Here is a 12952-nt window from a genome sequence, read left to right as displayed (position 1 = left end):
GGGGAGGAGAATGTAAGGACTTAGAAATTACTGTCTGTATAGTAGTATAAAATAAAATTAGGATGTTTAATACCTATCAGTGATATTCTGGACACATCTAAGTTGGGGGAATGGGGTTGCTTTGAAATAACCACTGAAGCTCCTGCAGCTGATGTAGCCAGGGATACAGCAGTCTAAGAAAGGAAGGTTTGATTTATGACCTGGCCCTGTTTTCTCAAAGAAAAAGTCACCTTAGGTAATGTGTAAGAAGGGGGAGAGAGGGGAAAAAAGATCTCTGTCCCTTTAAAGCCAAGTTGCTATCCAAACACGAGTAAACAGAGTGGTGGAAAAGAAAGTGGAGGCGGGATTTTGAGGGGCGGTCTCACAATTTTGCAGCCTCCTGAACGTTCGGCGCTGGGCGTGGTCAGAACGTTAAAGCCGTGAACATTCGACTCGCGGCGGCTCGGGGTGGGACCGCGGGCGGGGACACAGCTCCTCGCCGCTTGAACTGCTAAAATGTGATGGACCCGGGAGGGGGAGTTTCAGACTTGTATCAAACTCCGCTGGAGTCGAGGCGAGGCGCGGCGCTCTGAAAGAAGCGCGGTCGGGGGAAAAGCTAATGCAGGGTCTCCCGAGCGAGCCAGGACTTTTGCCTACTACCCAGCCGCTAGGGAAACTCGGAAGGCGGGAGGCGAGGGCCCCCGAAGCCGCCTCGCTGGCTTCTTGAAGCCCTCCTGTGATAATAATAATATGCAAGAGCTCCCGGAGTTTCCCGCCCCCTCCGCGTGGATCTAATGAGACGGCTAAGGCGCTAAGGCCGGTGGCCTAACGCGGTGCCCCCCGGAGGCCAGTCGGAAGGCGTTCGAGGGGGAGGCAGGTAAGCGGCGGCTCCCGTCCGCGCGCGCGCTCCGGCAGTCCGGCCGCCGTGTCCGCCGCGAGGGAGGCAGCCCGGCTTCCAGGAGGGCGCTGGGCGGCCAGCGGGGTGGAAGCGTCCAGGCGAGCGCGTCCCGGGCAGCCAAGTCGGAGGTGCCTCCGAACTGCTTCTGAGGCGCTCCGCGGGGGGGGGGGGGTTGAAAAACGGGTCCCGGTTACGAGGAGCTCGCCAAGGCCCGCGGAGGGAACCCCGGGAAGCTGCCCCCCGCGTGCCCGTTTGCCTGAGAGTAAGTCCCGATGGACGCGGCGGGGTTCGCTTTCGGGAACCGAGGCCGAGAAGCCAGGCGATGAGGCGCTTGGTCAGCTCCGGGGTACTTGCGCGCTTACTTTCGGTTTGACCGCTTGCCTGAGTCGCTGGCCGGGGCAGGCTGGCTGCGGTTCTCGGGCGCGCGGAGCCGGCGTGGTTCTGCGCTGCGGGGCTGTGGAGCAGCCGCCTCGGCAGGGCGCGCGGAGGAGTCCCGTTAGTCGTGCTGCCACGTTCAGGCGATTCTGGAAACCAGCTTCGTGCCTCGGTTATACCTGCCCGAGTGGGATGACCTTTGGGGGACGCTCCTGTGGAGCCAAAATTAAATTAGCCTAAAAAATAAAAGCCTTCTCGGATGAATTAGAACGGATGCTTTCTCCCCCCCCCTCCCGCCATCTCCGTCCGCCAATGTTTGTATACCTGATAGCTGAGGACCATCAAACTCTATTCTTAGCCCCCCCCCGCTTACCCCCTCTCCCCTTTCCAGAGCAGTTGGTTGTTTCACTCTCACACCAAAGCAGAGGCGACTACGAAAGTATCCGCCAGCCTTGGCCCTGGGAAGCGCTGGGAAAGAGAAGCCAGTCGCGGCCAGATACCATATCGGAGAGAACTCGTGCTCTAGACACCGATTTTAATTAAATTCGGGATTCCGATTGGGAAGGAAAGTGACAGGGCGTCTAAATTGCATCCGTGTTTGATTCTCGCCTGACTAGCAGCGGCCTCTCCAAGTAAAAGGTACTGTTTCCGCTAATTCTCTGCAGGCGCTTTCCGATTGTCAAGCTGGCACCTGGACCTATTTATTTTACGTTGTTCTGGTTTCAGTAGCTACCGCATACAGTCCCATTCATAACTTAATCACTAGTTTATGGCTTTCCATCCTGAGAGAGAGTACTGTATGTAACGTTTGAGAAGCATTTTACCGGTATCTCCAGCTTGATTTCATGAAGTATTAACCTTATCCAATGGAAAATATGCATTAATAACTATACAACATATAGATAGTTGCTGCATCTTAAAACAAAGATCTTTTTGTTACGTTGTACCATTTTTGGAAACAGTTGAGAAATCGTTCAACTGAAATAACCTCAACACCGTCTTTTTAACCTTTTTAAACAAAAGGTTTGTTACTTAAAGTAACTAGAAGAGGTGAAGCGTGTATCTTCTTGTGTCAAATAAGACACACCTCTGAAAATGTGGATGTAGGAGCATTTGTAAAATGTAATCCTAAACAATCCCAATAGTTTTGCTAAAATCAGCTTTATTTGTTTAAGTATCAAGGGATCTGTTTAACTTACATAAATAAGAAATTTAACTTAAGAAATAAGTACTATTAAAATCAGTGGGACCTACATCTGAGTAAACATGCATTGAATTGGCCTTCTTTAAAAGGTAGTGGAAAAATATGGGCATGTCTACTCATAAGTAAGTCCCAATAAGTTGAACTCACTTTGAACTTAAGCATGCATAATATTTGTTTAAAAGGGCTTGTATTTTAAGCAAATGTATTCTCATTTGGATTTTTTTATTACACCAATGTTAATAGGAAAGTAATATAATCCAGATTTTAAAAACTCACCCTTATGTAGTATTTATTAAAATAAATTGTGACTGTATAGTAGTTTTTCCTGTCTGCCAGTCCTAAACGAGTTTACCCTGAAACCAATTTCCACTGATTTTTAATAGAGTTCTCTTTCACTAAACAGCACAATCCTATGCAAGGATTTCCTAATCTTGTTTGCTCAGAAGAATTCAAAGGAATTTACTTGCAGATAAGCATGTGTAGGATTGCAGAGAAAGGCATATACCTGCAGCGAGAAGTAAATTCTAGTTGAATTAATTTAATTAATTTTTCAATGAATGTGTTTGCCTGTTTTTGTTTTTTTTAATGATGTCTATGTGGGAGACATTTTTAAGGCAAGCCAAGCTGTTCAGGCCATTTGGATGAAAAATGTCAGATGACACTAGAATGATTCTCAGTTTGGGAAACACTAATTTGGAAGCAAGCACCATGGAAGGCACTTCAACTTACTCCCTAGTAAATATGCACGATGGACATGTACTTGGGAAGGGGGAGGGGAGAGACTGCCCTATCTCAAATGGAGGTAGACCTAATTGCTCTGATGCTACATAGTGCAACTATTTTAATAAAGGACAGCCATTTAAAAGATTTTCTTAAAAATTGGCAAGGAGTTCCCAGTTTTTCTAAAGCACTCTCTTCTCGCTTCTCTTCCTGAACTGGGGAGGTCGGGAGCGGGGGAATGCTGCATCATGTTTTATATAAATCAAAAACTCCGCTCAGATTTTCAGACTTTCCTTCTTGTCTTTTGGGAGAGAGTCCTAGAAGGAGGAAACCAGTTGACACCCCCCCCTTCCCAGTAGAATGGAAACTTCAATAGAAAAGTCAACCGGTCCAGGATTAGCACCGACCTGAAGAGGTTCTTCCCCCCACCTGCCCACCCCACTTCTCACCCAAGCGTGGCCCAACTCCCAACCTGAGGAGGAGGGTCTGTTCATGCTGTGGACAAGACAGAGACCAGCTACTGCTTCCAGGGGCAGCGGGCCCGCAATCTGCCTATTTCAGAGGGGAAACTGAAGCTGAGAGAAAGGAGGGGGAAGCTGCAGCTTATAGTTTCGGTTAAAGGGGCTGAGCTAACCCCCCTGTCACACACCTCCCATTAATTCCCTCCCCTGAACGCTGGGATCCCAGACCAAAGGGAGGAAGGTTTGGAGGGCGCTCGCTTACCAGGAAGAGGAAAAAAAACAGCACAAAGAAGGGCAAGAGGGGAGGCAGAAAAGCCACCCAAGGCCCAGACTCTGCCCTTCTGTTGCCCTCTGGCTCCTGCCAAGCCCCAAGACGGCAGAAGGGCCCAGGCAGACCCTGGGTCCTTGCAAGAAAAGAGGTGACACAGCCTCTACTGCTGAGCAACTCCCTCCAGGTCTTTTTCCACCCTGGATGATGAGCCCCATCATTCTCTGCTGGCTGGGGCAATGGGATTTGTAGTCCAGCATATCTGGAGGTCACCTGCTTGGGGAAGGTTGGCCTAAATTAATTATCCATTCACACCGGTGCATGTTACCCACTTAAAAAAAACAACACATATGTAATAACGCTAAACAGGTCGATTCTTTCTTCTTTTCCCCCGGCGCTGAATTGTCGGGCGACACATTACTGTAAAGCCTACAAAGCTGGCGAAGATCGCCGCTGACAATTGAGCAAGCGGGTGGTTAAATAAGACGTAAACGAGTGTGAACAGCCTCCACCTCGGATTCTTTAAAATACAAAACTAAGATAGCTCGGGATATAAAGGGGCACCATCTGAAGGCATTTTTGACTCTGCACTGCGTGCGAGGGAGGGAGCGAGCTGAACAGACTCGGGTGAGTCGAGTCCTTGTAACTCCTGATTGGATTTTGGTGCCTCTTTCTTTTCCTATATAGTATCACATTTCCCACACTCTTTCCCCAACTCCGATAAGAGGTTCCAAATGTAGTAAGAACGCGGAGCCGGGAACAGCCGCATTCCTGCTGCAGGGCAATGGCCACAAGGCGACAGTGTTAGAGAGTAAAGCCGGGGAGGGGGGAGAGAGACAGAGAAGCCTCACCTGCTCCTGCGTGGGTTGGCGGAGGGTCTGCACATGACCCTCCTGCGGGCTTTGTTGAGACCCCCCCCCCGCGCCCCTCTCCTGCCTTTTCGCGTGGGAGTTGACCAGTGCCGCGCTGGTTGCTTGCAAGCCGAGTCGCTGAAAGCCCGACCCGAGCTAGGTCGCCGGTGCCCCATCCCCGCCATCCGCGGGGATACCTCTTCGGCCAGCGCGGAGCAGGGCAGGCCGAGGCCAGCGTTTGCTTTGGCCAGCTGGAAGGACTCCGGCCCGTTTCCTTAGGCGCCGCAGAGCGCGCGCGAGCCGGGCGTCGCTTTTCTCTGGGTCGCCTATCTTGATCAACGACTTGCTGCTGAAGGAAGAAAAATAAGCACGCGCTGCAGGCGGGCGGCAGAGCAGAAGCGGCCAGGAAGCCTCCCCCTTGCAGCAGCGTTCACCCACGGCCAGCCTCAGCCGGCTACTTGGGAAGCCCTGAAAAGGTCTGAGCCTGGGTGACTGTGCCCGCGACGTCCAGAAGACTCGCTTCGTAGTGAGGCGACCCAGCTTCTGAGCCTTGACATCTCCCCCCGCCCCCCTCCCGCTTTCCAGATGCAAGGCCCGGCTGGTCTTCTAGGCCTTGACACCCGCTCCTTCCGAAGGAGGCCCTGGCTGGGCGTCAGGACAGCCACACCGCGGCTGCGCGTCTAGGCCTTGACTCCCGCTCTTTCCAAGGCAGGCCCTGGGTTCAGCATCCAGGATCGGGACCATGGTGTCAAGGCCTAGAAGCTGAGGCGGGCATAAACGCGAGGGAGAAAACAGACGGAAGGCACGGGACAATCGACCGTCTCCTTTCCAAGCTTACGCCAACCCAGACGCTCTCGGGCTCTCGTTTTTTCTCCCTTGTTCCGCCTCCTCCCCTTGCAACCGAAACGCCCGCTGGATTTGGCTCCGTGCACCTCTATTCGCCAGTCCTGTCGAGAGGACCGATCCCTGCAACAGTATTTTTTTCAGAACTCACACGCACTTACGAATGTATTGCAGAAGGATTTTATTTCAAGGACAGGGAACCCATCTTGCGACCGATCTGCTAGAATCGCATTGCATTTTTCTCTGAGTAAACCAGGGATGAGCTAAGGAATTATGCCCCGTACTGCCACGGATTCAGCACTGGGCACGTGGGTATCGACTTGCTGAATTTATGGTTCGCTGAACGCTGCTCCCAGATCGCGTGGCGGGAGGAAGCGTACAAAAACAAGAAAGCTGAATTCGAATCCACGGCACCGCCGGATACCCACTTTATGGAAAGTGCAATGCTGCGCCTCGGAGGCCGCTGCTTAGCGGCACTTCTCTCCTTTCTCGCTGGTTAATGAACCGAGCCTGTAACTAACGCGAGGAGACCGCACGTTCCCTTCTCCCGGGAGGGAGGGGGCACTTCCCAACTTCTTCCTAGGCCGTCGCACGCAGCTGAGGGCTGCCAGGGATTAACCTACGTAGAACTGCTCCGGAATAAGCTCTGGGGCCGCCAGCACAATCCTCCGAGCAAGTCAATCAGCGTATTCGGACGCTTGCAAGAGCTGTCGAGCGTCGCTTTGCCGCGCCGCTCCCTTAGGGACCGAACGAGCAAAGCCGGTTCGCCATCCCGTCCTTCCCCGCCCGCCTCCGCTCTCGCAGAAGACCCTCCCTGGAGTTTTGCTCGGAGTTTGCTGGGCCAGAATGCAGCAGCTCTTCGCTTCCTTAAGTGCGGGGTGGGGGGCAGCCGATTCAGGTTCCCCTTCATCTTAAAAAAAAAAAAAAAAAATCCCGGCCCTTATGTGCCCGTGGAGTTATTTTATTTTCGTTTCACCCGCTTCTGAATAGGACAGGGAACGGTTAACCATAAACTTATCGCGCGGCGAGAGAAATCGGCGTTGGGCCGGCTCAGTGTCACGGCACCTGCGCTTCCTGGCGCGCCGGTGTTTGCTTGGATCTTCCTCTTGAGCGCCTCGGCCAAGCAGCGCGCGTCTTCGGTTCAGTGCCTCCGACTGATCCCCTCGCCGGGCGCGTAACTCTGCACCTTGTAGGTGCGGCTCCCCTGACAGTTCTGGTGGCCTGACCCACGCCCCAAGAAGCGCCGAGGTACCGCGCGCATTAGCCCCTCGCTGCTCCGCATGAGGAGAGGAGAGGAGAGGAGCTGGCCCCTTTTCAAAAGCGCGGCCAGGGCCTTTTCCTCTGACCTTGGCTGCAAGGGAGCTGGTCATCATCCAGCGCTGGCACGGCTGGTAAAACGAGTTGCCACCATAAATTGGGATGTCCGTATTACGCTTCTCCCCCCCCCCCCCCGCACTCTTAGCGCCTCGCGTGCCCATGTTTCCAGGTCGGAAATTAGCCAGGGTCTGATCCGAGACTTGGCTGGCCTGCTTCTCTCCTCCGCGGGAGGAGAGCAGCAGGCCATATCTCTTGCCGTCCCCGGCCACAAATCCGCTGACCCGGCCGCCTAGAAAAAAGGGAGCGCAACCTGTTTTTGTTTCTTCTCCCCACTCCCCCTTCGTTGCAGCGCGTCCGGTCAGCTTCAGCATGAAGGGTGGGCATAAAACGGATTAGAGTCTGGCCTTGGGGAAAAGGCACGGCCACGTGAGGCTGCCAGGCCGTTTTGGAGCGAAAGAAACCTCACGCAAGGGAAGGGCCGCTCTGTGCCTCTCCTTGAATAACCCACAATCTTTTGTACGTCTTTCCATGTTTGTTTCTGCTTAGGATCTGAGCGTCCGAGAAGGACCCGGCGCGCGCTTTCCGACCCTCGGGTCCAACCAGCCAAGGAAAGGCCAAGCCCGGCCCGGCCCGGCACGATGGGGAGCAAGGCCCTGCCGGCGCCAATCCCGCTGCACCCTTCGCTGCAGCTGACCAACTATTCCTTCTTGCAAGCCGTCAATACGTTCCCGGCCGCCGTGGACCACCTGCAAGGTCTCTACGGCCTGAGTGCCGTCCACACCATGCACATGAACCACTGGACGCTGGGCTGCTACGCGGCCGCGGCTGCCGCTGCCACTGCCTCGGGCGGCAGCGGCGGCGGCGGGCCAGCCGAGATCAGCCGCTGCTCGGCGCTGAGCGAGATGGCAGCGGCGCAAGGGCTAGTGGAGCGCTTCCCCTTCCCGGCGCTGCCCTTCGCCACGCACCTGTTCCATCCCAAGCAGGCCGCTGCCATCGCGCACGTCCTGCCGGCGCTGCGCAAGGAGCGGCCCCGCTTTGACTTTGCCAACCTGGCGGCGGCCGCCACACAGGAGGACCCGCCCAAGGCGCACGCGGTGGCGGCGGCCGCGCAAGCTCAGGGCGAGCTGGCCAAGCTGGGCGGGCCTCTGTCGGCGGCGCTGGGCAAGCTCTCCCCCGACAGCCGGAAGCCAGCGCGCGGCCGGCTGCCCTCCAAGACCAAGAAGGAGTTCATCTGCAAGTTCTGCGGGCGACACTTCACCAAGTCCTACAACCTGCTCATCCACGAGAGGACCCACACCGACGAGCGGCCCTACACCTGCGACATCTGCCACAAGGCCTTCCGGAGGCAAGATCACCTTCGTGACCACAGGTCAGCCTCTGCCTCCGCCGGCCAGGCAAGGAGCCCCGCTGGAGGCCTCCCCAGATGGTGGGGCTGGAGTACGCCCTGAGGTTTCACTCGTTTGGGCTTAATCGGTTGTTGGAGACCCTGGCTTACCGCGAAGTGTGTTGAGTGTTTTATTCAGAAAACCATAGTTAAAATAAATCAAGGCTTATTGAGCGGCCTGAGCCCAATCAGAGGCCGGATTCAAATATAATGCTAAGCCATATTGTTGATTGTTTGTTTTATGGTTTATGACCTGTTCAGTAAATCCTAGTAAAAACATGATTTAGCATGATGTAGGAACGGGGCTATCCACTGCAGACCCAATTTAAATACAAGATGTTCTTATGATCCGTCTGAATGAAGTCAGTAGGGTTTATTTCCAAGAGAATTAAGTTGGAACCATGGATGTAGTCATTCTCTTGATTTGCCTTCAACCATTGATCTGAAAAGACATGCCTGATTTTGAAGCCAAGTGATTTCTAAGATAGTGGGGCTACACTAGGTGATATGGTTGGAACAGGAGGCAGAACTTCTATTGCTTTGAGGAAGAATGATTGACTTTAGTCTTATTGTCTTCAGTGGAACATATTTCTAAGGTTAGAATCTCAGTTTAGAATTCTCCCTCATTTGAAGGTCCTCTGATGTTCTTGATCATGTTTTTTGCCTCTGCTTTCTTTTTTGCCTTTGGGCTATAATATAACTATCACTAAAGACTTGGCAGTAAGAGCACAAAAATATTTATGGGTTTGTAATGATGTACAAATCTCTACAAAGAGACTCTTTTGTGGCTTATTTCGAGAGAGCAGACTTTTTGGTCTCTTTTTATTCCACGAAGAACCCTAAATTCTCCTGTCAGATTTATAAACTTAAACATAAACATTCAAGCTGACATTAATCAAGGGGCAATTTTGATTAACTTCACCTGGAATTACCTGCCAAAGTAGTAAATTGGGCTTAGATCCATGAGTATTTACATAGGATTACACCCTTGCTAAGCAGCCCTACAAATAAGCTTCACTGTATTCAAAGGGGGTTATTCGCTAAGAAGGCAACAAAGAGCTATGAAGAATTATTGTAAAGGGTCTGAACATGTTAAAAAGGGACACTCGGGATGAACAGCTAGGCAGCATATAATTCTGGTTTCAAAGATTTGATTATGTAGAAGTTGGGTTGGTTATAGCACTTGCTGTGTGCACAGAAATATTGATTCCAAACACTTCTGTTGGTTTCCAGGTATATCCACTCCAAAGAAAAACCATTCAAGTGTCAAGAGTGTGGGAAAGGATTTTGCCAGTCCAGGACTCTAGCCGTTCATAAAACTTTACATATGCAGGTAAGGCCAGGCTTGATTATTGTACACATTCTATTTTGATCTTAATTGACTGTGAATATAAACACACAGTAATTATTTTCTAGATGAGTAAAAAAAATGCAAAAAGAGATAGATGTATGATTCTTTTTAATCTGAAATCTTTTCTGCTGTTTTACTCATATACTGATATGCAGAAAACAACAGAAACCCATATTTAATGTATTTGGAGTTTGTAACATGGGTATTTAGGTGGGGGAGACAAGGGGGCAAATGATGACATGTGCAAAGTGATACCATCAAGCCAGTGTTGTGACTCACGTACTTGCATCAGACATCAGGATGCAAGTATGTAATAGCATTTGTGTTAAGACATTACTGCCTGCATGTCATCATTTTGATGTAATTGCAATTCACTGCAGATGCCTCATGTCTTGTTTTTTGACTAGTAAAAACAACAAGCACCCAAATTCCGGGAGAAAAGTAGGATATCAGTCAAATAAATAAAAATTACTCTAGCATAATTAACATTTCCTAATGGCTGTGAGCCTATGTGCATTTATTTAAAGAGTAAATTCCATTGAATTTAGCAGGATTTACTTATGAGGAAAGATAGCCTGGTTAAGTTTGCCTTTGTTCATTTAAGACTTCCGTGTTCTAACACTTGAAAAAGCTCCTTAAGTAGCCAGATGCTCTTGAAGCAACCTATAAATGGCTAAATGAGATGTGCTCTTTGATTGAAAAGCCCAGATTAAAAAGACTTGCTTTAAGTGAGAAGAGATGAGCCAGGTCTCCCTGGGAAGCCAGGTGGATTAGCAGGAGACATTTTTCCCTAGATTCCAGGAACCGGGAAATGCAAACCAAGGAGGACTGGCCTTGACAGGCAGGAAGATATGTCTGTGCAATTAAGACTGTAATCTTAAACACACTTACAAGGGACCAAGAGTAAATCAGTAGACCTGCTTCTGGATTCCAGATGCGTTTTCTGGAAGTCATTGTGCCTGCAGTAAAACTGCAGTTAATGTTAAAGTAAAGCTGTGATTCTGAGATCAGCCCCAAAGAAAATTGACCAACTGACTAGAGCGGTGTTTCTCAACCTTGGCAACTTTTAGATGGGTGGACTTCAACTTCCAGGATCCCCAGCCAGCCAGAATTCTGGGAGTTGAAGTCCACCATCTGAAAGTTGCCAAGGTTGAGAAACACTGGGCTAAAGAAAATATGAAATCGTGTGCCTGTCTGGATGCACGTATATTGTGGTTGGAGTAATCTAGTTATTGAAGTTTATGCAGATTTCCTTTCAAGTAAATGTATTTGCGATGGACAGTAAGCACAACAGTGTATGAATCTCAGATTCTAAATCTGAAAAGTTATGGGCATTTATTTGGGAGTAACCCCTACTGAATCCTATTGCAATGACTTCAAAGTAAATTTGCATAAAATCAGGCTATAAATGCATGCACAGTGCAGTCCTGTGTATTTTGGTCTCTTGTCTTTGGTGTTGCCTATTACTGCCAATTTACGTTTGCACAGAATTGCAGCTGCACATGAAACCCACCTGCACTGATTTTCTGTGCGTGAGGGCTTAGATTGCAAGTTTATTTTGCGTTGCCATGTTCTTCTTGTTGTACTACAATTAATGAGGCCAAAAATGGGGGGGGGGGGGGAGGAAATGCTGAGTGAACTTTGAAAAGCTCGATAATCCAAGTAGTTTGTAAAGGGTTTAATCCTTTGCTTGCTTCAAATCTGAACAGGAATCTCCACACAAATGCCCCACATGTGGAAGAACCTTTAATCAAAGAAGTAACCTGAAAACTCACCTTCTCACCCATACAGACATCAAGCCCTACAACTGTGAGCAGTGCGGCAAAGTGTTCAGGCGCAACTGTGATCTGCGGAGGCACAGTCTAACTCACACCCCGCGGCAGGACTTCTAGAGCAGCCGAGACCCCCCTCCCCCGGGGAGCTAATTCTGGCTCAAGGACTTGAACTGTAGCGTAATCTTTATGTCCACGTGGGTGAAGTGGACGGGTGCATCGCGGGGCTTGATCACAGGTCCCCTGGCTCCAGCCAGTCCTCTTTCAGTTGTGGTGGGGGAGTAATACCCGCTCCAGGCGTTCTCCCTGCACCGAGAGGGCAGGCGGGTTTCTTGTACATAGTAACAGAGCAGCTCATTTTCGAGCTCTGCACCGACCTGTTTGCTTTCTATTGTCTTACCAAATGCACATTGGTACCAGCAGCAAAACCTGGGAGTGAAAATACCTTTTTCAAATTGTATGTCCAAATAAACACTTTCCCTCCAAATGTAATTTTCATTCTGCTTAGTTTGAATAAGTAACACAGTTTACTTCTTCTCTCCCTTTGTGACAGTTAAAGTCAAAAGAGTTTAAACTGTTCTTTTTTAAGGAAAAGGCTTTGAGAGAGATGTGTCTGTGTCTGTGTATTTAATTCTTTGTTTATTTCTTTGGTACCTTCTGGTCAGTTTTTGACTCCTGGTGACGGCCTGGACTAGTCCCTGCCGTTTTCTTGGCAAGGTTTTTTGGAAGTGGTTTGCCGTTCCTTCCTTCCTAGGGCTGAGAGAGAGTGACTGGCCCACGTTCACTCAGTTGGCTTCATGAACTCATGGCTTCCCGATTTTTAGAAGTGGAAATCTATGCACATTGAATCAAAAGTAAAAAACCATAAAGGTCTTGAATGTTTCTGGATGGAGGACTCCCTGCCATGCCAGTCAAAACAGAGTGGGCAGCTATTCTGTCTTTGAGCTATGCCTCTAGTGATGTAATGGCCGTCAGACACCCCAAGACACAGTCAAGCCAAGCCCGGGAGAACACAAAGCTAACCTCGTGGGGAAGCATTAGCTTTGGGGTGCAGCCATGTAAATAGCTAATTTTAAAAAGCGCTCTTTTTAAGGTTTGAGCTAGAGAAGGACACAGAAGGGTTGTAAAGATGACGGTTGGGTATCCTCTGTGGTTGAAGACATAGGCAAAATGATTTACAGAGGAAAAGCCTTATTTGGAAGCCCCCCAGTTAAAATATGGAAATGAATTTAGCAGCACTGCCTGGCAGTGCAGTTGAATTTACTGATGTGTACTTGAGCTCAATGGGACTTATTTGCAGGTAACTGGGTAGGAATGTATATAGTAGAAAAGGAACTCTACTGAACCCTGTGAAACCTAAGCGTAGATTGTGCTAGTTTTTGTGGAATCCAATCCTGTCTCCTCACTGAATCCATCATGGAATCTACCTCCATAATTCTGTGGATATTTACTCTGAAATAAATCACACCAAGTTCATAAGAGTTGTACTCTGTCAACATGTTCAGGTTATAGTCTTTACTTCTGCTCTC

The 12952-nt window shown here is 49.9% G+C and overlaps 1 protein-coding gene across 3 annotated transcripts; it reads left to right on the top strand.

Moving 5' to 3' along the window:
* The first annotated feature begins 274 nt into the window (after positions 1-274).
* On the top strand, positions 275-12876 carry OSR2 (odd-skipped related transciption factor 2). Of its 3 annotated transcripts, XM_088149090.1 has the most exons (5): positions 275-856; positions 1644-1891; positions 7463-8285; positions 9534-9633; positions 11361-12876. In XM_088149090.1, exons 3-5 carry the CDS (start codon positions 7555-7557, stop codon positions 11541-11543), a joined length of 1014 nt encoding a protein of 337 aa, XP_088005216.1. In that variant the 5' UTR covers positions 275-856; positions 1644-1891; positions 7463-7554; the 3' UTR covers positions 11544-12876. The 3 variants fall into 3 exon arrangements, with proteins under 3 accessions (XP_088005216.1, XP_088005217.1, XP_088005215.1); XM_088149091.1 differs by lacking the exon at positions 1644-1891 and having other exon boundaries at positions 277-856; positions 11443-12876; XM_088149089.1 differs by lacking the exon at positions 1644-1891 and having other exon boundaries at positions 277-856.
* Positions 12877-12952: the final 76 nt, after the last annotated feature.

The sequence above is a fragment of the Python bivittatus genome, unplaced genomic scaffold (assembly GCF_059951505.1).
Source record: "Python bivittatus isolate LINGU-HERP-01145 unplaced genomic scaffold, Pbiv_v1 ctg000590_np1212, whole genome shotgun sequence".
NCBI lineage: Eukaryota > Metazoa > Chordata > Lepidosauria > Squamata > Pythonidae > Python > Python bivittatus.
Note: the sequence above shows the minus strand (reverse complement) of the source record. Positions and strands in the feature narration are given on the sequence as shown.

Coding starts and splice junctions, on each gene's coding strand:
- OSR2 (XM_088149090.1), top strand. CDS start 7,555: ATGGGGAGCAAGGCCCTGCCGGCGCCAATCCCGCTGCACCCTTCGCTG. Junction 8,286..9,533: donor GATCACCTTCGTGACCACAG/GTCAGCCTCTGC, acceptor GTTGGTTTCCAG/GTATATCCACTCCAAAGAAA. Junction 9,634..11,360: donor ATAAAACTTTACATATGCAG/GTAAGGCCAGGC, acceptor AAATCTGAACAG/GAATCTCCACACAAATGCCC.